The 23,682-nt window shown below is 40.8% G+C and overlaps 1 protein-coding gene across 1 annotated transcript in view; it reads left to right on the top strand.

The window, feature by feature from the left end:
* Positions 1-21,397, top strand: part of LOC114658895 (regulator of G-protein signaling 5-like) — a 108,168-nt gene extending 86,771 nt beyond the window's left edge. Inside the window, exons 4-5 of the mRNA XM_028811004.2 lie at positions 12,936-13,102; positions 19,459-21,397. Of these exons, the coding sequence (XP_028666837.1) occupies positions 12,936-13,102; positions 19,459-19,620 (329 nt within the window). The 3' untranslated portion in view covers positions 19,621-21,397. The remainder of the gene's footprint in view (positions 1-12,935; positions 13,103-19,458) is intronic.
* Positions 21,398-23,682: the final 2,285 nt, after the last annotated feature.

Raw genomic sequence — 23,682 nt, 5'->3', positions numbered from 1 at the left:
AACGAAAAAATGCTCCGACTTATATGGAGGCCATACAGGAAGTATAATCAACAGCAGCTGGTGTCGTAGAAGGTAGTAGTGGCCGGAGATGACGTCAGTAGCACAGGGACAGAACTGAGGATAGCAGAAGGGGACCGGAAGTGAGCCGGAAGAGGAGTCTTCTTATTCCGTCAGGATGGTGGTGGATATTGGAGCGTTATGTCAAGTAGGAATGCTTTTATTCTGATGTTTTTCTGTGGATGGAAGGAGAGAAAAGCATTAGTGCCCCGTTCCAGTTCCCCCTCTCTTGGTTTTTCATGCAGAATCGAGCCTTTTGACTGTCCCCTAATCATGTGTGCGTGACACCAAGCAGTGCGGTACACAGGAGGACTTTAGGGACGTTCAAAACTCAACTTGATGTTTTTCTAGAAGAATTAAATAGATTGGACTGGCGAGCTTTGTCGGGCTGAATGGCCTGTTCTCGTCTAGATTGTTCTACTTATTTTTGACTTTTGCATGTTATTAGACTACACTTATCTCATGATCCCCTCTCATAAAAAAATAAACTGCCATTCGATTTAAGATAGCACACCACCCTGTTGTTCCGGTGCAGGTATCACATGGTGTGAATACCTAAGGACCACTGTCAAAGGTTTAGGGCTCAACAGACAAGAATAACAATAAGACTTGCTAAAGCGATTTCCCAAGGAAACCTGTGGTTTAGTATGGGCCTTCCCAACAGGATGATTTAAATGAGTTAGACTTCAGGGTCCAGCCTGTGCAATATCAGAGTGGGAGTCGCTGCCATCGTACAGCATTATCTGAGGAGCAGGCAGATTAATTTTGGTTTAACAAAGAGAAACTACTATAATTCAGGAGAAAAATGAGAAAAACATTTTACTGTATATATAAAAAAAATGAAAAATCGAGTATTGTACAAGTCCCATGCTTTCAAAATCATGGTTTAGAAAATATGAGGCTCCAGCATAAACACACTGTTTAGTCTGTCCATCTGAACCAGACGATGTTTAGAAATTGACCGTAAATAATATGACAATACGCACTTCCTTTGTTATGATTCTTGAATTAAATTACCACCCAGATATTTCCTTCTGGGGTGCCCCCACATCCAGTCGGGTGTTTCCTCCTTCTAGCCCATCCACGATTTCCTAATTTTGGTTGAAGATTACGCTTACGTTTTGAAATTCCTTTTTGTTTTACATGGTCAGGGTGGGATGGAGGAGAAAACCGAGCCTGTGGTTGGTATATAAAAGGCAGCAACTGTTGAGAATTTCAATTAAGGATCAATATGCTTTATTATTTATATTTTTAGTGCTTTTAGCTACGAAAATCCTAGGCCTGGAGCAGCTTTAAAAGGACACCATTTATTTTGTTAGAAAGGCCTGTTGCCTGCTTGTCCTTCTCACTTGCTTTGTTTTGAGTTTCTGTGAGTCAAGCTGTGAGACAAAGTCAGAACACAACCAATCCAGAATAGGATGCCAGCCCATCACCTATCGCAGAGGAACTTACAGGTCATCAACACCCTAATATACACACCTTTGAGGTGTGGGGCAAAGCTGGTGATGATGACCCACACAGATACATGAAGAACGCGCCAACTCCACACAGCCAGGATTTGAAGAAAGGGTCAAAGATCTGCAGAGGCAGCAAGCTTAACCACTCTTCTGCCCCTTATATGAACAGGATATTGGAATTTATACTTGCATTTGTTTAAATATTAACAGCAAAATAGCAAAGCAAAACTGGAATTGGACAACATACTGTTATGGCTTTCTTGCACAACTTTGCAACAATATAATCAAATGCGACTTATTTCTTCTGTAGCACACTTCACTGAGTGCTGTGAACAATTACAATACAATACAATACAATTTATTTTTGTTAAGTCCAAAATTACACAAGAAGTGCCACAATGGGCTGTTGATTAAACCCGTTATTTCATTCTATGGCTTGTTGCTGTTGTCATTCTGCCACCAGCAGACATTTCCAAAACTGTTGATTTTTCTGTTTTACTGATTACTGTCAAAATGTTTTGGTGACCTGAGAGATCAACCTTACTGAGACCTTCACCTTTCTTTATTTTCAGATATTGTGTGATGGGCACAGGTGAGCTAGTCCGTGTGGCGGCTTGTTTTATGTCTCATTATTGTTTGGCTGCTAATTAGGGAAAAAGAGACAACTAAGGGGCCTGAGTCAAGTTAATTAAAATGAGACAAAAGGAGTTAATTAGCAGCAAAAACTGGTTACTAATGAAGAAGATGGTTTAGAATGAAAACCTGCAGCCACTGCGGCCCTCCAGGACTGGAATTCAACACCCGTGATTTAAGTCATTGATACCGAAACCTTGGATGATCAGGAAGTCAAAGTTGCTGACCTTTATATAGTTGTGTATTATACACGTTCACAGTCAGGCAGCTATTAGCATCGGCCACCTTTGAACGCATCTCTTTGTATTATGTAGTGTATGCATTGTACATCTGCGGTGGGTTGGCACCCTGCCCGGGATTGGTTCCTGCCTTGTGCCCTGTGTTGGCTGGGATTGGCTCCAGCAGACCCCCGTGACCCTGTGTTCGGATTCAGCGGGTTGGAGAATGGATGGATGGATGGATGGATGGATGCATTGTACATATTATGTTTTCTGCATGGCTAACATCTCTGTGCAATTACAGAATCAGTAAATAATTCACGTCACTTAAAACGTAAAATAGTACATACTGTGACAAACAGACACACTCAATTGATCAAGGAAAACGCTTTTTCTTTACTCTTTCTTAATATTGGTAGTACTGTACATTCAAGTGATACAAACAACCACTACAAAAGGTAATATTCAAATTAAGCCCCCTGAATCCAACAGGGCGTGCTAGCTCCCTTGTTGCAATAAGTTCTTTTTGTAATTGTGGTGTGTTACATAACCCGAAACTATAAAGATATAATATAAAAAGGTGATACCCCTCCCTTAATGATATGGCGGTAAGAAATCAAATAGGAGAAATAACTTTGCTATCTTTAATGACGATTTACGTGGCATAAACAGACGAGGACGCCATGACAAGATCTTTCGGGTAGTGTGTATAGAGTCTGCCATTTTCGTCGCTGCGCTGGAAGGATTTTCAGGATCGGATGATGTTATCTCCCATCTGTTCGTCGGCTTCAAAGGTGTGCCGGGCAATGTTCCAAGGCTTTATACTGTTTCTTCATGTGCAGGCCCCCACTTAGGTGAATCATGCCATTCCAAACAAGGAAAAGAAGATCCAATGTCATGCTGACTCTGACACACAGAAATAGTACAATGCCCATTTTGCAGTTTGTCCTTAAAAGCTTACCTAGCAGTTCTTATATGGTGAACTCCTGTGTGCTAAATATGGCCTTGTGTTAGCTGTACATGTGAGTGGATTTATAAAATATTTTTTGTACAGAGCACAGTGACATATTAAACTTATATTCTGAATATACCCCCCCCCCCCCCTTTAGACTGTTGTAAAGAAAAGCAACCAAAGTATGAGGACTCATGAAAAATCCAAAGCACATAAGTGAAGAAAATCTGAGGTGGCCATTAATACAAACATTGCTTAATGGCTGCTAGAATGTCCTGCCATCTGAGTCAGAATTATGACGGCAGGCTTCACTGTGGCACAGATCTCTAATTTCTCTGCTTGCGGATTATGAAAAGGCAAACAGTTGCTAATGTGCTCATTAAGTCACAGTGCAGGGGAGCGATCGCGGCAGACTGGTGGGATCCCTTCACAGCAGCCATGAATCATCCAGCAATCTTGTGTGTTCTTTACCTTTTCAACTTTACGCATGAAACTATTTATATTTTATTGGAACACCTAGAAAAAGGAATACATGGTTACCAAAATTAGTATAGAAATTATCATACCAACAATGCATCATTTACAGTACCGGTCAAAAGATTTATAACATCTCAGTTTTTCCATTTTTTTTTCAAATGTAATCAGTTGAAATGTAATGATTGACCTAACATGGTAAAAAGGCAAGCAGTAAACTGCCAGGGATTTACATTTAAAATTTAGGTTATCAAAAACTGAAAAAAGGACCGCTTTGGCACAGCGGTAGCGCTGCTGCATCGCAGTTAGGAGACCCGGGTTCGCTTCCTGGGTCTTCCCTGCATGGAGTTTGCATGGTCTCCCCGTGTCTGTGTAGGTTTCCTCTGGCTGCTCCAGCTTCCTCCCACAGTTCAAAGACATGCAGGTTAGGTGCACTGGCGATCCTAAATTATCTCTAGTTTGTGCTTGGTGTGTGTGCCCTGTGGTGAGCTGGTGCCCTGCCCAGGGTTTGTTTCCTTCCTTGCACCCTGTGTTGGCTGGGATTGGCTCCAGCAGACCCCCGTGACCCTGTAGTTAGGATATAGCGGGTTGGATAATGGATGGATGGATGGATGGATGGATGGATGGATGGATGGATGGATGGATGGATGGATGGATGGATGGATGGATGAAAAAAGGAAATTTTAGAATAATACAAATGGGCCTTCTTCAGGGAACAAGTACCAGGTTACAACCTACAGATGTTCTGTAGCAGTTAAAGAATATGAAACCTTACAAGTTGAAGCAAACCATTTGCACAGGTGTCCCAGCTTCTGTTGATTACTTAAAATCCCTCTGTGTGTCTTAAAGCAGAGTTGGAACAGACTGTGTTACTGTGTATGAAGTAAAATATATGTAATTTTTTCATGGCAGTCAGCCCCTACAATCATATACTGTAAAGAGCTTAGGCAGACAAAACAACTTGGCAGGTGGGCTGTGGCACCAAGTGCCACATTTGAGTACAGAGAAGAGAAACAGAATAGGTGAGAGTTAGTAACAAATTATAACGATTATGTTAATTATGTTTTAGTGCTAATGAGTAACTACAGAGATGCAGTCTGTACAGTTAATCAGCAGCTCTAATCAGGATACGCTAAACTGCAGTAGCGAGTCTTCAGCTGGGATCTGAAAGCTGAGACTGAAGGGGCATCTCTTATAGTAGCAGACAGACCATTCCACAGTTTAGGGGCCCTGTAACTAAAAGCTCAACCTCCCACTGTTATTTTATTAATTCTTGGAATCATAAGCAGACTGGCATCTTGAGATCTTAATGTGCGCTCAGGTTTGTAAGTCATGATAAGTTCCGACAAGTAAGCCGGACCTTGGCCATTTAATGCTTTATATGTTAAAAGGAGGATTTTGAAATATGCCCTAAACTTAACCGGGAGCCAGTGTCAGGATTTAAGAACTGGTGTCATGTGTTTGTATTTTTTTGTTCTTGTAATAATTCTTGCAGCAGCATTTTGGATTAACTGGAGGCTGTATAAAGAACAGTTTGGGAATATCATTATACTTTTTTAGTCCCTTATGGGAGCAAAAGTATGAGAAGATGCAATCCATTCTTTGAGTTTCTCTCCCAGCACAGTTATGGTTTGGTCAATCATGCACGAAATTTTGAATTTCTGCAAAAAAGGATACCCCGTTTGAATCAGATGTACAGTATTTACAAATGTACAACACTGCTTTCTTGCTTTCTCCCTCTCACTGTCTTCAATATGATGGCACCTCACCTCTTGAGCTTATGCTCTTCTCACCTCTTGACTAAAACGCTTATTTTCTTCTGGCTGCCAGCTCCATCAGGCAGCATGATGGCCGTGGACCTCACAAACAGTAGAGTAGCTCATCTGTCTGCTGTCTCATAGTTTACATACCATAACTTGATGTGAAAAAGAAATTAAGGGCAGAGATTGCTGCTGACCTCACCCCATCTGTTAATTCTTCGAATGGCGCCGGCTCTATCAGGCAGCACACTAATGGGTATCAGAAGAAGGGGCGAGCACAAGTATGCTGGAAGATTGGCACTCTGTTGGTAAATGTAACATAGGCTCTGATTTGACATGGTGCAGCGACAAGATCATCGACTGCGTGACATACACCATGACAAATATTCGCATAGTGTCACATCACCTTAAGGTTTACAATGTTGCACGGTCTCAGTCAGGGGAGACACAAATATGGACTGGAAGCAAAAAGAGGTTATTGCGCATCTGGCGTGTACAAAGTATTTTCTGTTCCATGTACCAACTATGAAGTAGCTCAAATAGATCTCTTTAGAGAAAATAGTTTTTGCTCAATAACAAAATGTAATTAATTAGTATATTAAAATAACACCCTGATTGTATGTTGGCATCCGGAACAAATTTACCTAGTTTCACTTTGGCAGTCAACATGTCAAATTAGCAAACCAATCGTGAAGCTGTTGCTGAAAATGATAAATTCACATATTAGGGGGTGTCCAAAAATAACCGGAATCTGTACCTGGCGCGCAATCTCTGTGGTAGTCTGCCAAGTGCTCTGTGTTGTCTGTACGGCATTCCATGCCGATTTTTCTTGGTGCTTATCAAACGTGTTCTGCAATTTTTGTAATGGGTGATTATAAAGAACAGCGAGTCTGCATTTAATTTTGTTTTCTCTTACGGAAAACAGCTGCTGAAACGGTAGTGATGCTGGAAACTGCTTTTAAAGTCGAAGCTATAAGTAAAACACAGGTCTACGAGTGGTTATCACATTTCAAACGAGGGGAAATGTCACTTGAAGACCAACCAAGATCTGGCCGCCCTTCCATAAGTAGGAATGACGAAAATCTCGAAAAAATTCACAATGTAATTTACGAAGATCATCGTCAGACTACTGAAGAGATTTCTGAATTGACTTGTGTGGCTTGGAGTTCTTGCCACCCTCCCTACTCACCTGATCTTGGCTCTGTGAGACTTTTTCTTGAAAAAAGAACTCAAAGGAAAGCGTTTTTGTACCGTGGAGGAAGTCAAACAAAAATCGCTGCAGTCCTTGGAAAACGTACCTCTTCAGCAATTCCAAAAAGGTTTCCACCAGTGGGAAAACTGTTGGGATAAGTGCATTCATTCACATAGAGAGTACTTTGAATTAGACTAATGTTTGAGTAAGTAAAAATTATTAAAAAAATTTTTTTTCAAATGCACAAAAATACATTTATAACAGGTGCTGTATTTATTACCAGTTGACTCAGGAGAGGAGACGTAGCACTCTGTTAGTCCCCCCTAGATGCCCCTGTCTATTGGTGCCGTTAACTTCAGGAGGAACTCGAAGTTCATCATTTTGGCCCCTAAATTATAAAAGTGAACTTAAGAGGATGTAAATGATAGGATTTCTGATTCCGTTTTGACAGGAGATAAGTGAAATCATCAAGAATGATCTTGGAGCACCACAGGTTTATCTCATGCTAAGGTGTGAATGTGGGACCCATTTAGTGAGCATAGCCACCTTGGAAGGACGTGAAGAGCTTATTAAAATGTGATATACTGTGATAACTCTATAGCATGTCTTCAGCTGTGCCCTGCAGTAATTTTTAACAGCTTTAATGACCTGGAATGAACATCTAAGAGGAATTGAGTGAGAGGCTTTGGCCTCCTGGAGGTTTCTGCGTAATCTGCACTGACTGATTTATTCTATTTATACAGAGTCGTGGACCGGGTAGATTTTATACAATAATGTTCCACTTTATTCTTTATGTCTTGTCTTCTCTTTAAGAGCCACATACACGTATGACCCCGGCTTGCTCAGTTTGTATTCCAGGAAAAAGAATAAAGAAAAGCAACTGCTGTTCTGCTAATTGGAAAAGAATATACAGTATGTAAAATACACAAATCAGAACTTGGAACACTTCTCACCTCAGGAGCAATGAGGCTGAATGATAAAAAGTAAAACCTGTTTTAGTTATGGGAGGTTGGGTGGTGCAGCAGATTGTGATGTCTGGGTTTGAGTCCCACATTCAGTTATGGTCTGTGTGGAACTTTTATATTATTCTTAGTCTATGAGGGGATTTCTCCAGTTGTTCAGCTTTCCTCCTACTTCCCAAAAACACACATTATGCTGACTGGTAAGTGCTTAAAATGCATGTGGGGTGCAAATCTGAGTGGAGTACCAATCGGATAGTGACATCACACGTACGTGTGATATGCCATAAATTGTTTGTGTATGCATGATACAGATCGGACAGCAGTGTGAGGTGGAGGACACTTACAATACACATGTGTGAAAGCTCTTCGCATGCGAGATGTAAATCAGACAGGTAGTGCAGATTGGGTAGTGACATCTCTATCTTACATGGCTGTTGCAGTTCTGTGATGTCACACTGGCTATGCAAAGCATCATGGGACGATGGGTGTGAAGGTAATAATAATAATAATAATAATAATAATGCATTTTATTTATAGAGCACTTTACATTAGCAGTAAATCTCAAAGTGCTACATAAAAAGTTTAAACAAAGGCAAAGCAAGATAAAAACAGAAATAAAACAACAATAATTATAGCATTCTTGTTAATAAGCTTTCCTAAATAGAAAAGTCTTTAGCTGTTTTTTAAAACAGCCCACAATCTGCTGTGTTCTTAGGCTCTCTGGTAGGGCATTCCAGAGCCGTGGAGCAGCGGCCGCAAAGGCTCGGTCACCCATTGTATGAAGTTTGGTCACAGGGGGGCGAAGGCGGTAGGTATTTGCAAAATGGAGGTTTCTTCCAGTGGATTGTAGTATAAGGAGTTCCTTAAGATATTGTGGAGCATTTCCATGGATACACTGGTGAGTAAACAAACAGAGTTTGTATTCGATACATTCGATACAGAAGTGACCAAAGGATTGGTGAAATGTGTTCATATTTCCGCACCCTCCTCAGGATTTTTGCAGCACTATTTTGAAGGTAGTGCAGATTGGGTAGTGACATCCCTATCTAACATGGCTGTTACGGTTCTGTGATGTCACACTGGCCACACAAAGCATCATGGGACGATGGGTGCGAAGATAGTGCGGATCGGGTAGTGACATTTCCATCTAACATGGCTGTTATGGTTCTGTGATGTCACACTGGCCATGCAAAGCATCATGGGACGATGAGTGTGAAGGTAGTGCAGATCGGGTAGTGACATCTCCATCTAACATGACTGTTATGGTTGTGTGATGTCACAGAGACCATGCAAAGCATCGTGGGATGATGGGTGCAAAGGTAGTGCAGATTGGGTAGTGACATCTCCATCTAACATAGCTGTTACGGTTCTGTGATGTCACACTGGCCATGCAAAGCATCATGGGATGATGGGTGCGAAGGTAGTGCAGATCAGGTAGTGACATCTCCATCTAACATGGCTGTTATGGTTCTGTGATGTCACACTGGCCATGCAAAGCATCATGGGACGATGGGTGTGAAGGTAGTGCAGATCGGGTAGTGACATCTCCATCTAACATAGCTGTTACGGTTCTGTGATGTCAAACTGGCCATGCAAAGCATCGTGGGATGATGGGTGCGAAGGTAGCGTAGATTGGGTAGTGACATCTCCATCTAACATAGCTGTTACGGTTCTGTGATGTCACACTGGCCACGCAAAGCATCATGGGATGATGGGTGTGAAAAATTTGTCTAACCTAGCCATATAGGGAATTTCTCGGGAAAAAAAATCCTGTAAGAAAGGTCAGCGATAAACCCAGTAAATTCATTGCGAGAAATGATTTGGCAAATTTCTCTATGCAACTTTCATTTTTGTGTTTCATCCAGGGCTTTGTTCTCTGGCTTATACAGAATATGAAATATGAAAACAAGTGAAGGGGGTCTGAATACTTTCTAAATGCACTGTACAAAACAGGTCATTATGATCCAGTAGGTATCTGCCTGGGGACTGATTTTAAACAAGAAGAAAGGGTTAGAAAATTGACCCTCAGAAGTGAGGAGCTCTAAACCAAACAGATAAAAACACAAGTAATTACTCTTTTCTTAGCTAAGAACAATGTTGAGAAATGTTAATTTTAAAAGTAACTTAACCACATTACTTGCTACTCACAAAAAAAATGTAACTAAATATGTTATTTAGTTGCTGTCTTATTTCGTAAGGTCCAATGCTGACCATGTTTTCCCCTTTAATATTACTTTATTGTGAAGACCTTAATAAACTGCCTAAAGATCTAATTTACTTACCACTCCGTGGTCAGGTTCTTTAGCATTAACTTCCCCTCTACATTTGTAACCTCAGGCACTTAGACAGAGTAAAAGAACAAGCAGGTGTTCAGTTACATATTTAATTATGTATTATTGATAAAATTCCCAAACATATTAAGAAAGCAGAATACTATGTGAATATTGACAAACCATACCATTACAGCCTAAGCAGCAGTGCATCTTGTGTCCATAGGCAGCTCTTGGCTTAACTTCAGTCCAGCTTGCTTTACTACCACATGGCCATTGGGGAGGGTGTCAAAAGAGTTCAAAACGCTCACAATATATATAAAAATAAATATATGAGGTGTGATCAAAAAATACGGTGAATGTTTTAAAAAAGAAACGTTTATTGCAGTAAAAGATTTACAACTACTAGTCACCCTCAAAATACTTTGAATGCACTTATCCCAAAGCTCCTGCCACTTTGCGAAGCAGTTCTGGAAGTTTTCCTTCGAGAGTGTCTTTAGTTGGGCTGTCATGGCTGCCTGGATGTCCTCAATGGATTGAAATCGTTTGCCTTTCATGGTCATTTTCAATTTAAGGAAGAGCCTGAAGTCACACGGTGCCAGATGCGGATACAGCATAATGTTTTTATTCGACAGAAATTGTTGTACTAGAAGGAATGTGTGAGAAGGAGTGCTGTCATGATGAAGAATGAAACCGTTTCAACATTTTCCTCGGTTATTGATGAGGAAGGACGTCCTGATCTTTACTCGTCTTCAACCGAGTCAGATCCATTACAAAATCGATCATACCACTTGTAAATATTCTTAATCATCGGTGCAGTGTCACCATAAACAGATTTTAACATCTGATGGGTTTCCTGAGCTTTTTGCAATTTGAAACAAAATTTCATGTTGCTCGATATCCATTACTAACGACAAACTTGAAAAACACACTTGAACTCAACAGTGGCTCACAAACGACTGACGGTATCAAACCAGTTGAAACTGGTCACAAACCATGATGGACCTGTCAGAACCGGCATTGAAGTGTTTTGCATTCCTCTTGGATGGTGCTCTGCATCAACATTCACCGGACTTTTTGATCACACCTCGTATATACAGTGTATCTGTAATTGACTTAGTCATGTGTACTGTACATGGCAACACAATAAGTAGAGATAGTTTGATGTTATTAAATCTAATTAAAAAAATACCAGAGCACATAAAACTGTCCATAATTGCTTCAGTAGATTTAGGATGGACTTCTTGATTCTAGAATGTGATTAGTTGACCAGCTGACACAGAGGAGAGGAAAACAAAAAACTCCTAAGATTGGTCCAGTAGGCGAAAAAAAGGCCACGGTCAGGAGACAGGAGCGACAAAATCAAATAGTTAAGTCTATCGATTCTTAGTTTCTGCATCTTATTAGTCAGAATGTCCTAGGCCAGCTGGTCGCTCACCCTCCACTGGGCACAGTTAATACAGTTAGCACAGTCATCAATAAAGGTTTCCAAGTCCTCCTCGTTTCCTCCAGTACCCCAGGTGACTTCAGATTTGAGCTCTTTGACCAGGGGTGGATGGTGTAACACAGGATGGGATGAGAGACAAAAAAAAAACAAAGAAAGAAATGGATTATTACCGGCTACTCATTTATACATCAAAGAGCTAAACTTATCATCAGATCACTATGTAATGTTTAAATTACTGGAAAGTCAGATTAAAAAAATGTGAAGTTTTTTTGAAATATTCCAAAAAATTTAGCCTGGAATATTTATATTGGTAAATTATTCCAAATTTTAGGTGCCTAAAAACAGAAAGCTGCCTCCCCAGTTCTTTTATGGAATAATGAACAAACCAGTATTTGCAGATCTAAGATTTCATACATAAGGAAACAGAAATTCTGAAATGTAGGGAGCACTAAGATTGTTTAGGGCCTTGAATCCAAGTAGAAGTATTTTAAAATTGATTCTAAACATTCTGAGATTTTCATGGCAGATGTTGCCAAGGTAACCTCCCAGAATTCCCAGAGAATGTGTGACATGTGACATCATTGTGGTGACCCTATAAATGGAGAAATGTATGCTCTGTTTAAGCATCCGTGTTTGGATTCCCTCAACCATTTCTGTGCAAATGTGTGTTTGGTTTAAATTTATAACTTTCTCTGTTGTCTAAGTGTTGTTTAGTCTTTTTGGTTAAGTTTTGTATCAGTTTGTCTTTTTGGTAATGACCCCCTGCTTGTATTTTTAACCTCACATCCAATTCTGACCCAAAATGAAAAAAAAATGCCCTGTTGTGGCAGAACAAAACAAATTTTTGGGTATTTGGCGATATATGAGGAAACCTGGGGTACATGGAGGGAAACCCACACAGACACATGGAGAACATACAAGTCCACATAGACTTGTGGACTTGTAGTGTTAGGATATTAACTAACACTATCAACTGCACCACCCTGCTGCCCTTATTTACGATTATCTGCTAAACAATAATTATGTCAAAATTCTGATGACTGCCAGCAACTTATGTTTTGAAATAAACAAACAAATATGAGATTTATCTGCTGCCTAATTACATATGCATAGCTGTGCTATCCATCTAAGACGGGTTTGAAATCCGAGTAATCACTGTAGACCTCGGTGTTAATATCTGCAGCACCATGAAATGCATATGTCTCTGTTATATGCCATTTGGTATTGGAAATGTAACAAGTGTGTTAGTGATGAACCATCTGTTGGAATGGCAGACACATAACAACCAGATGGACACACAGGCAGACACTTATCCTTTTTTTAAGGTGGATTAACCCCATCTTATTAGACATGTTAAAAGCTCCTTAAATTCCCCTACTCTTATGGAAAGTTTGCTAAACTGAAGACTAGAGCCATTGGCATTTAGAGCTAACTTCTACACAGAACGGTGGCTCTTCTGCATTGCTTCACTCATGGCATTATTGACTCTGTTGTTCCCTGCCTTGTTTTGCAGATGGCCTGAATGCTTTCCGAAGCTTCCTGATGTCCGAGTTCAGTGAGGAGAATATTGAGTTTTGGATGGCCTGTGAAGAATACAAGAAAATCAAGTCCCCAATAAAAATGGAAACCAAAGCTAAGAAAATCTATGAGGAATTTATTCAGACTGAAGCTCCAAAAGAGGTACTTCATACTTACTTGTTGTGTGGTGTTGAAACAGAATTTGTGTTTTCAGTGGATTCTGTCCTTCTCTGGCTGCATTCATGAAATTATTGCTTTATTTCAAAGGGGACAGTTTGAAAACAATTAAATTATTTGCTATTTACAAATCCTCAGGCCATTTCCTTGCTATTGTTTATTCATGAAGGTTGGAGAGAGATGTCCCCAAAACGAGAGACAAGGTTTGTGGTTAAAAAATTCAAGCAAAGGTCAAAAAATTGAAGAATCAAAAGAAGGAATTCAAAACCACAAGCAAAAAATATTTGTTGTGGATTCTGTCCGCTCAAATAGCGAAGTGACCATTCCAAGTGACCTTTTAACCCCGATGCGTAATTGTTTAGAAGTCATGCCCCCAGAAATCCAGCCCAAAGGAACACTAGAGTGGCTCTAGAACTTAGGTACAAAAATGATGTCAACTACACTTATCCAAGATGGCAGTGACAACGGTAAAAAAAAAAATAATTATAATAACAGCAAAAGTAAGTTATAATCGCAAAAACTAACACCAGATTTGTCATTTGCAGTACTGGAAACCCCCAATTAGAGAATAAAATTACACCACAAAAAACGTGGGAAGTTATTAGAAAATACAAATAAGATGTTCAATATAACAATTTTCAAATGTGTTCTTGTCATGAAAATCCCCACTTTGCCAGTTCTGATAACTTTGCTAAACATGATAAGTAGCTTCTTTTAGAATCTTTTAAAGCCACACGAAAACTCCTTCTAGTGAGTTTTGTATTTCGCAATTGCAAAATTGCTTTTAGTGTCATTATGCAAAACTCTATGTGACTCAAGACCTGCCTTATACATACAGTATGTGGTCACAGGCAGGAATAGTCGTGGAGCCCACAATAAACATTGTGCAGCCAGATTTACTGTCAATTGATCAAAAGTATTGTTGTGGGCAAGCAAAAGAAAGGTCGGCCAATCCAGACTCTGAACAACAGCAAAACAACAGAAAACACTTTAACAACAGAATAAATTTTGTCTTCAGGCAGCTTGGGGGCTTCTTATGCTCCCACTTCTTTGGTCAGACTGAGACATGACACTGTGGGCATGCTCATTTTTATTCAATCTCAACTAGAAGGGGTTAGGCATTCTATGAGCTCCACGGGTGGCATCAGCTGATATCACCAAGGCTCTTCTCAGTACTGAGAATGGAAGAGAGAGAAGCGTTAGCCACTTATAATATATACTGTGAAATAATGAGACTCGACACACTTAAAAAGGTTTGGAGCAGCCATCTATATAATATTCCTGGCTGCAATGGGTTTGAAAATCAACACTGATGTGCATTCGATAGAGTCCAAACAAGAACTGAATCACTGTTGTAAAGATGGCGGCTTTAAATGCCAAGACCGGAAGTGATGTAAGAAACCGGAAGTGATGTGCTTCTGGGCACAGGAACCAAAATTGGCGTGCTTCTGGGCACTGGAACCAGAATTGATGTGCTTCTGGGCACCAGAACCGAAAGTGGCATGTTTCTGGGCACCAGAACCGGAAGTGATGTGTTTCTGGACACAGGAACCAAAAGTGGCGTGTTTCTGGGCACTGGAACCAGAGGTGATGTGCTTCTGGGCACCGGACCCGGAAGTGACGTTTTTAAGGATGAATCAGACAGGTTTTCCTGTGTGTGGTCTGCAGAGATAACAGAAGAAGGTTTAGCGCACCCTGCCACCCCCTGGCCTGGCATGGAATTACCCTCACTTGGTCCACACAGCTTCCTCCTACTCACACGTGTGTGACAATATATATATATATATATATATATATATATATATATATATATATATATATATATATATATATATATATATATATAATATGCACAGGTCTGATCACAATCTGATATTTGGGTGATCACCTATCAGGTAACACATGTGGTTGGTCAGCCAGCTGACAGACATTCACCTCATCTTCTCAGTTGCAAGAAGCAGATCATAGACATGCTATATAGCACCTGCCAAATATGACAAAGAGTACACGACATGAGTTTTGCCCTAGCTGGGGCTTATTAGGTGTACACACTTTTGCTTCCCCTTGCAAGAGTCAAACCTTGGACGTCAATGCCTGAGGCAAAGCCTCTGACGTTGTGCCATGGCAGCTTGTTCGCTTATTTAAACAGGGTGTACATTGGAGTATTACATGCATAGGTCTGATCACAATCTGATATTTGGGTGGTTACCTACCGGGTAATATGTGTGGTTGGTCGGCCAGTCGGCAGAGATCCGCCACGTCCTCTCAGTTGTGAGAAGCAACAACATTTATTTCTATAGCATGTTTTCATACAAATGATGTAGCTCAAAGTGCTTTACAAGATGAATAAAGAAAAAAAAAAATATGACAATAAGATTAGGCAATGCTAAGTAACAAAGAATAAAGTAAGGTCCAATGGCTGGGAAGACAGAAAAAACAAAAAAAAGAAAACTCCAGAGGGCTGGAGAAAAGAAAAAAAAACAAAATTTGCAGGGGGTCCGAGGCCACGAGACCACCCAGCCCCCACAAGCAGATCATACACATGTTATATGGTACCTGCCAAATAATACAAAGAGTACATAACATGTGTTTTGCCATATTTGGGGTTAATCAAATATCACGAAATATCATATTGTGCCCCCTACGCACCAGCAACTTCGTGCCACTGCCGCTCGCATATGTGGATTTCACTTTGACCAAACAACAAATCTTTTAATTCTCGCGGATAGGCCTCTTCATTGGGAAGAAACACTACTTTTCCCTGATGGCAACACGAATTAGACGATCCACAAGTCTCCGACTTAAAGTTTAAATCTAAACAATATATTCGATCTCTTTTTGCTGTTCCGTTATTTCACAGAGTAATAATTTCCGTTTGTTTGTGCTAATGTGATCTTTACTATAATTTTTTTGAGACTTTCGAATTTTCATACTTTCATTGTCTCTAACCTGCTCTGCATGTGTATCCCACCAACGTTTTTCAATTCTTTACGACGTTCTACTTTGTCGTTTACTCTTTTATTTCTGGCCCCGGATGTTGGTAAATCTCTTGGCACAAAGTCTCGCCTCTCTGAGAAGAGTCTCACTTCCCAAGATTTTTTTATTATAATAGATATATATATATATATACATATATATATATATTCAGACCAGGGTTGTAGGGCTACATATATATATATATATATATATATATATTGTGGAAGATCAGCCTCTACACAGACAGGCAGACACCAATGTTCAAACCCACCACACGCTTATTTACAATTATTATTTACAAGTGTCCCGCACAGAACCCAGTGCCTCTGCACTAAGCACCTTCAGCCCAGGCCTCTCACTACAATCCTGTCCTCTCTTTGCCGCCGCCGCCGCTGCCTCCTCTCCTCTCCTCTCCTCCGAGCTTCGTCCTCTTCCACCCGACTCCAGCTGACAACTGGAGGAAGGCAGCCCCTTTTATGTCCACCCGGACGTGCTCCATGTGCCCCCTGATGAGCTTCCTGCGGCACTTCCTGGTGTGGCGGAAGTACTGGCTTCAGAGTCTTCAGAGCACCCCCTGGCGGTGGCCATGAGCCCCTATAGCAGGGGTGTCGAACTCCGGTCCTGGAGGGCCGCAGTGGGTGCAGGTTTTCATTCTAACCATCTCCTTAATTATTGATCAGTTTTTGCTGCTAATTAACTTCTTTTGCCTTTGTTTTAATTGACGTGACTCAGACCCCTTAGTTGTTTCTTTGTCCTTAATTAGCAGCCAAACAATAATGAGACACAAAACAAGCAGCCACATGACCAGCTAACCTGTGGCAATCACACAATGAAGATCTCAGTAAAACAGAAAATCAACAGTTTTGGAAATGTCTGCTGTGGCAGAATGAGAGCAGCAACAAGACATGGAATTAAATGACGGGTTCAATTAACAGCAAGAATCGGCTTCTCGTTAAGAAACTGGTAGGAGTGAAATTGGTTGGAGTTTGAATCCCCAGTTTAATTTATAATCTGTTGGCTCGTTTCACATCTAATTTCTGTTTGGCTGTCATTTAATGAAGCAAAGAATCAATTCAGGGAACTGCTAAAAAGTTTATTAGCAGTGAAAACTGGTCACTTATTATGAAAAAGGTTAGAATGAAAACCTGCAGCCACTGTGGTCCTCCAGGCCTGGAGTTCAACACCCCTGCCCTATAGGGTTGAGCTTCCATGCTTAATTCCCATGGCCCACCCACAGAAACCAGGGCGGCTGCCCTCTCATGGTCTGGGGGAGGCATAGTCCCCAGCCACCCGCCACAATATATATACCTGTAACAGCACACTGCACAATAACGTGCAGTGGATACACTTGACTTGAGCATTGCTAGTTTTCCTCCTCTTTCTCTGCACGTTTAGCATTCATTTGCTCAGAGGTTGATGCGCTTGCTGCTTCCTGAGCAGCTCTTCTGTTCTCCACCCTAGCGGCCCACTTCTTCTCTTCTGTCATCGGCGTCTTATCGCGTTAAAACTGATTAAGTTCGTGTTTGTGTTGGAATTACTTAGTACATTTTCATAAATTTTTCACTTAAGCTGGCACTTAACTCTTCAATCAGCCACAAGAATGATTTAAGATATGAAGAGGTAGGGGAAGTGACGGTAAGGTAGGAGGGAATGAGAACGGCGCCCGTACGCATAAGCCGCATGGCTGCCCTGCTGGCCACTGCCGAGAGTTGATTCTACAATAAAACAAAATAAAAAGAAAAAGAGGAATAACCTTGGAGTTCAATCATCACCTCGAAAGCGGAGAGTAGACTTCATGTAGTATATGTGTACCAAATTTCAGGTCAATAGTTCAAACGGTTTACAAGTTACAGGTGATTTAAAACCTGGACAGTCAAACGGACAGCCACGGTGGCATATTATATATAAAGATATATATTGTGACAGTTTACGGGTCCCCATGACCCCTTGAACCCTCAGACCACACGTCAGACACCAGATAAAAGTCCAATAATAGACTTTATTAAAGTAATAATGTGCACAAAGCACTTACACTCCACTATACTCATAAATAATAACAATAATCAATCCTCCACTCCCAGACGCGTTGCCACCCTTCCACCCAGCTCAGCTCAACATCTGGGATTTCCCACAATCCTTTTATAGTCCTTGACCTGGAAGTGGTTCTGTCCCTCAGTCCATGTGACTTTCTATCACTTCTGGGTCATGTAAAAACTTCTCCTTTTCTTCAGCCCGGAAGTATATCATTTCTTCCGTTCCCGTGACTTGGAAATACCTCCGGCTATACGGAAAGCATAAATCCCTGGGCCTCCCTGCAGCGACTCCTGGCGGCCCCCATGGTATCCAGCAGGGCTGTGAAGAAAAACTCCAAGGTCCATGATTCCCTGCTGGCATTTGGGGCACCTCCATGCTGCAAGGAGGGCTCCATCTGGCAGCTTGGAGGTGTTGGCCGGAATATATGGCTGGCAATCCCTCACAATATATATACAGTATATATATATATATATATATATATATATATATATATTATATCAGTATATATATATATATACATATATAGTTTTACTGTCAAATAATGCAAAGAGTACGCGGCACGTGTTTCGCCCTAATTCTGGGCTCATCAGGCGTACACACTCACTGCAGTCCCTCTCGGGAATCGAACCTCGATTCTTGCCTCTAGCGCTGATGTCCGAGGTTCAATTCCCGAGAGGGAGTGCAGTGAATGTGTACGCCTGATGAGCCCAGAATTAGGGCGAAACACGTGCCGCGTACTCTTTGCATTATTTGACAGTAAAACTATTTCAACCATTCTATGATCTGCTTCTCGCAACTGAAAGAGGGCACTGTGGCGGATGTTAGCCGACTTGCTGACCAACCACAAGCATTACCTGGTAGGTAACCACCTATACAATCAGATTGTGATTCAGACTACGAATGCCATGAAAAAAAAAAAAAAAAAAATATATATATATATATATATATATATATATATATATATATATATATATATATATATATATACAGTACATATACTAGCTGTGTAAGCCCATGCTGTAAAAAGCTCGGGATCCTAGAAACTATTGAAATCATCAGAAAAAAATTTGAAATGCAGAGATGTCAGGTAATTGAAAGGAACTACTCTTGGCGTCTCTCTCCTAGGAGGATTCGTTTTGCCGACATGCTCGCCTCGCTTATACATTAGTGCCTAAGCGAGTGACTTTCTTCAGAGGTTTCGTTTTTCCGACGTGCTGGCCTTGCTTATGTATTAGCGGTGGGAGGAATATATTTATATACGTGTGTGTGTGTGCATGTGTGTATACATACAGTATATATAAATTAATAAATATTATTTTTTCTACCAACAGGTGAACATCGATCATTTTACCAAAGATGTTACAATCCAGAACCTTGTTGAACCCACTCCTACCACCTTTGATTTGGCTCAGAAGAGAATTTTTGCCCTGATGGAGAAAGATTCCTTTGCCAGATTCCTGCGTTCAGAGCTGTATCAAGAGTTACTGAAGTAGCTATGTGGCTGGGCTGTGCAAAATGACATCCGCTGACATCGAGACTCCTGAGCATTGAAATCACTATTGTCACCCTAATACTGCTTGACTGGCAGACTACTTTATCATACTGTTTCACAACACAAGACAAGAATTCTATCTTCAGAACACCATAGTATCATCCAAAAAACAGACCGCAGTGGCACAAAGTGTTAAGCTTTGGAGAAAGATGTATAATCCTCCAAAGTACTACTATTAGAAGTGGTCCTCAAGTGGGAATGTTCATGCCCTTTTATAATCGAGGGAAATTACCATTTGCCGTCATTGTCATGGATATTTGTGTGGCAGTGGACAAGACCTAAATGCAAGTTAAGCTATGCTGATCATTGGTAGATAGCTTGCCACCAAATTTTGGTCACAGGATTAGCTGCCCACATGCTATAAAAACTTGAACGCTTCAAAATGTAACTCATCTTCTCCCCGTGTCCTGCATGCATAATCTATTTTACATAGAAATCAAATGAGATTTACATCTCCACCGCTTAAACAGATTTATTTTAATGAAACCATTAGACTGCAGCCATTGGAGTTGTTTAAGTGAACTCTTGTTCTTTTACAAAATTATATATTTTTCCCATGCCATGTGGAACCCATTTTATATCACTCATAACAACAAGACAGGAATGAATGAGAATAAAAGTTGACTCGAGTTCCACAGCAAGGACAGAAGAGTGAGCCTATACTGAGCCTTTGTTGGTGAGAGCCAATCAGAAAGCAGAAATGCAGTTTAATTATTTGTTTTTTGAATACTGGGCCTATAATGGACCAGTGGGCAGTTTCCTGCCTTGTGCCCAGGGCTGTCTGAGTAGGCTTCACCTAGTCTGTGACCTTGATTTGGATTTAGTCGGTTTGAGAATGTTATATTATGTAACTTTAAAAGAGCACCTTTAATGGTGAGCACCTCCTTGAAGTGCCTCGTAGGAACATGAAGCAGCAAATGTGCACCTCATGGTTACACAGTGTGGCAGTGGTGGGATTTGAGTCTGCGACTTTATAATTTAGAGTAAGAAGCATTAAAGATAAGTATTCTTGCCCTCATTATATTTTCCTTGTTTGTGGAACTATAACTTAAACACATTTTGGGCAAAAAGATACTTTTTCTGAAGTGAGATATAAGTGATGAGCAAGTGTATAGGCCTGGGGCGACCAGGCCTTTTAGATAGCCACCTGTCTAAATGGAGGCATTATATTCAAAGGAGACGCTAACACTTTGAAACCCATTGTTTATAGATACACTCACAAACGCATGCATTCCTTTTCTGGTCAAAGTGAGTTTATTCCCGCTTGTAATGGACCATCTCTAATCTTGGCTTTGATTCCAGTTTGCTTCACTTTGAAGCTGAAACAGTCCAGATGAGCTGCCTGCCAGTCGCTCTTTATTTTCTTATGTATGGTGCAGCCTCTCTACTGTATGCATCTTCCTTCCTGAATGACTTTGCGCAGCCCCAATAATATCACACACACACACACACACACACACTCAGACACACTCAAATGCAGACTTGCGCTTTATCGGCCAGGTTTTGGGCTGCACCGGGCCCATGCTCTTAGCACTTTGTAATTGTAAGTATTGTTAAAGCTTTATGTGTACTGAAAGTAATCCACACACTGTGTGTTCAGCTCTGCGACTCTGACCGATTCATCCAATTCATGGCGATCTGACTTCACTTAATTCAATAAAAGCCTGCAATGTATGACCTCCAAGTTAGTCACTTGGAACCTATGGTTATTCTAACCAGCTCTCCTTTGTCAATCTCTTACATTTTTGAATGTGATGCTTAAGTTGGTTCCTGTATTATTCTTTATGCACATTCATATTTTTAGCACTGGATCTGCTTGTATTTTTTTTTATTATTTTTTGTCGTCCTAAGTCAGGATCTCCATTGGTCAGAGTGAAACACGCCTTTAAATCCTGATCTTTCTTTCTTAGAGATAACCCTCATATATTACTAGACATCTTTATTTTACTTTTGTTTTATTATTTTAATCTCTCAATCAAGTATGTATGTTTCCATGTTAAGTCCGTTATGTTTATTAACAATATAGACACATAAATGCTTGCGTTATTTAGAGGAAAGGAGAGGGAGAGACGCAAGCTGATGCTCTGCCCCCTGATATTATAACAATATACTGTAATATTCTAATAATATATGGCTGATCACAGAGGATACAAGGAGGTCCTTGTTTATTTCATTACTCACAGAACAGAGCTACTCCGTTAACTTACAGACACTCATCTAAGTACAGCAGCCCAATGGAACATATAATGACGTACAGGGCATTTCAACATGACATCTGCTTTATACAGAAAGAGGGGGGGATACAGAGAGAGATGCAGGTAGATGGTCTGCCCTGATATTATAACAATATGATACTCTTACAGTATATAGCTGACCACAGAAGATACAAGGAGGTCCTTGTACATTGCATTTCTTACAGAACACAACTAATCAGTTAACTACAGGCACACATCTCAGTACAGTAGCCCAATATGACACATTATGACACACACAGGCTATTTTAAAATGACATCTGCTTTATACAGAAAGGGTGGAGAGGAACAGAGAGAGAGATGCAGGTCGATGTTATGCCCTGAAATTGTAACATGTAACAACAGTATGATACCATTACAGTGTATACATTCAATAACGCAGCTGAACACAAAAGTTGCAAGGAGTTCCTTGTTCATTGCACTTTTTACAGAACACAACTAATCAGTTAACTAACAGACACACATCTGAGTACAGCAGCCCAGTGGAGGACATTACAACTCACACACAGGCCATTTCAAAATGAAATCTGCTTTATACAGAAAGAAGCAGGGACAGAGACAGAGATGCAGGCAGATGTTCTGCCCTGATATTATGAAACTATGATGCTCTTACAGTATATGGCTGACCACAGAGGATACAAGGAGGTCCTTGTTTATTTCATTACTCACATAGCAGAGCTACTCCGTTAACTAAAAGACACTCATCTAACTACAGCGGCCCAATGGAACATACAGTATAATGACTCACATGCAGGGCATTTCAAAATGACATCTGCTTTATACAGAAATGGTGGAAAGGGACAGAGATAGAGACGCAGGTAGATGTTTTGCCCTGAAATCGTAACATGTAACAGCAGTGTGATACCATCCATCCATCCATTGTCCAACCTGCTGAGTCCGAACACAGTTGTCACGGGGGTCTGCTGGAGCCAATCCCAGCCAACACAGGGCACAAGGCAGGAAACAATCCTGGGCAGGATGCCAACCCACCGCAGGACACACACAAACACACCAAGCACACACTAGGGCCAATTTAGAATCGCCAATCCACCTAACCTGCATGTCTTTGGACTGTGGGAGGAAACCGGAGCGCCCGTAGGAAACCCACGCAGACACGGGGAGAACATGCAAACTCCACGCAGGGAGGACCCGGGAAACGAACCTGGGTCTCCTAACTGCGAGGCAGCAGCGCTACCACTGCACCACCGTGCCGCCCGTAGTGTGATACCATTACAGTGTATATGTTCAATAACGCAGCTGAAGACAAAGGTTGCAAGGAGGACCTCTTGTCTTGCATTTCTCATAGAACACAACTAACTATTCAGTTACCTAACAGACACCCATCTATGTACAGCAGCCCAATGTAATACTTCATGACTCACACACAGGGCATTTTAAAATGAAATCTACTTTATATAGAAGGGAAGAGAGACAGAAAGAGACACAGGCAAATGTTCGGCCTTGATATTATAACAATACGATACACTTACAGTATATGGCTGACCCCAGAGGATACAAGGAGGTCCTTAATTATTTCACTACTCACAGAACAGAGCTACTCCATTAACTTACAAACACACATCTAACTGCAGCAGCCCAATGAAACATCCTACAACTCACACACAAGCCATTTTGAAATTAAATCTGTCTTATGTCATATATTACACAAATATTCCTGTTTATTGCTCCCTGGGACTCTACCTGCTTTGCTTTTACTATGTATATTTTCATCGAGACATGTCCACCTAAGA

This window comes from Erpetoichthys calabaricus, chromosome 10 (assembly GCF_900747795.2).
Source record: "Erpetoichthys calabaricus chromosome 10, fErpCal1.3, whole genome shotgun sequence".
Lineage (NCBI taxonomy): Eukaryota > Metazoa > Chordata > Cladistia > Polypteriformes > Polypteridae > Erpetoichthys > Erpetoichthys calabaricus.
This window is presented reverse-complemented; position numbering and strand designations above follow the sequence as displayed.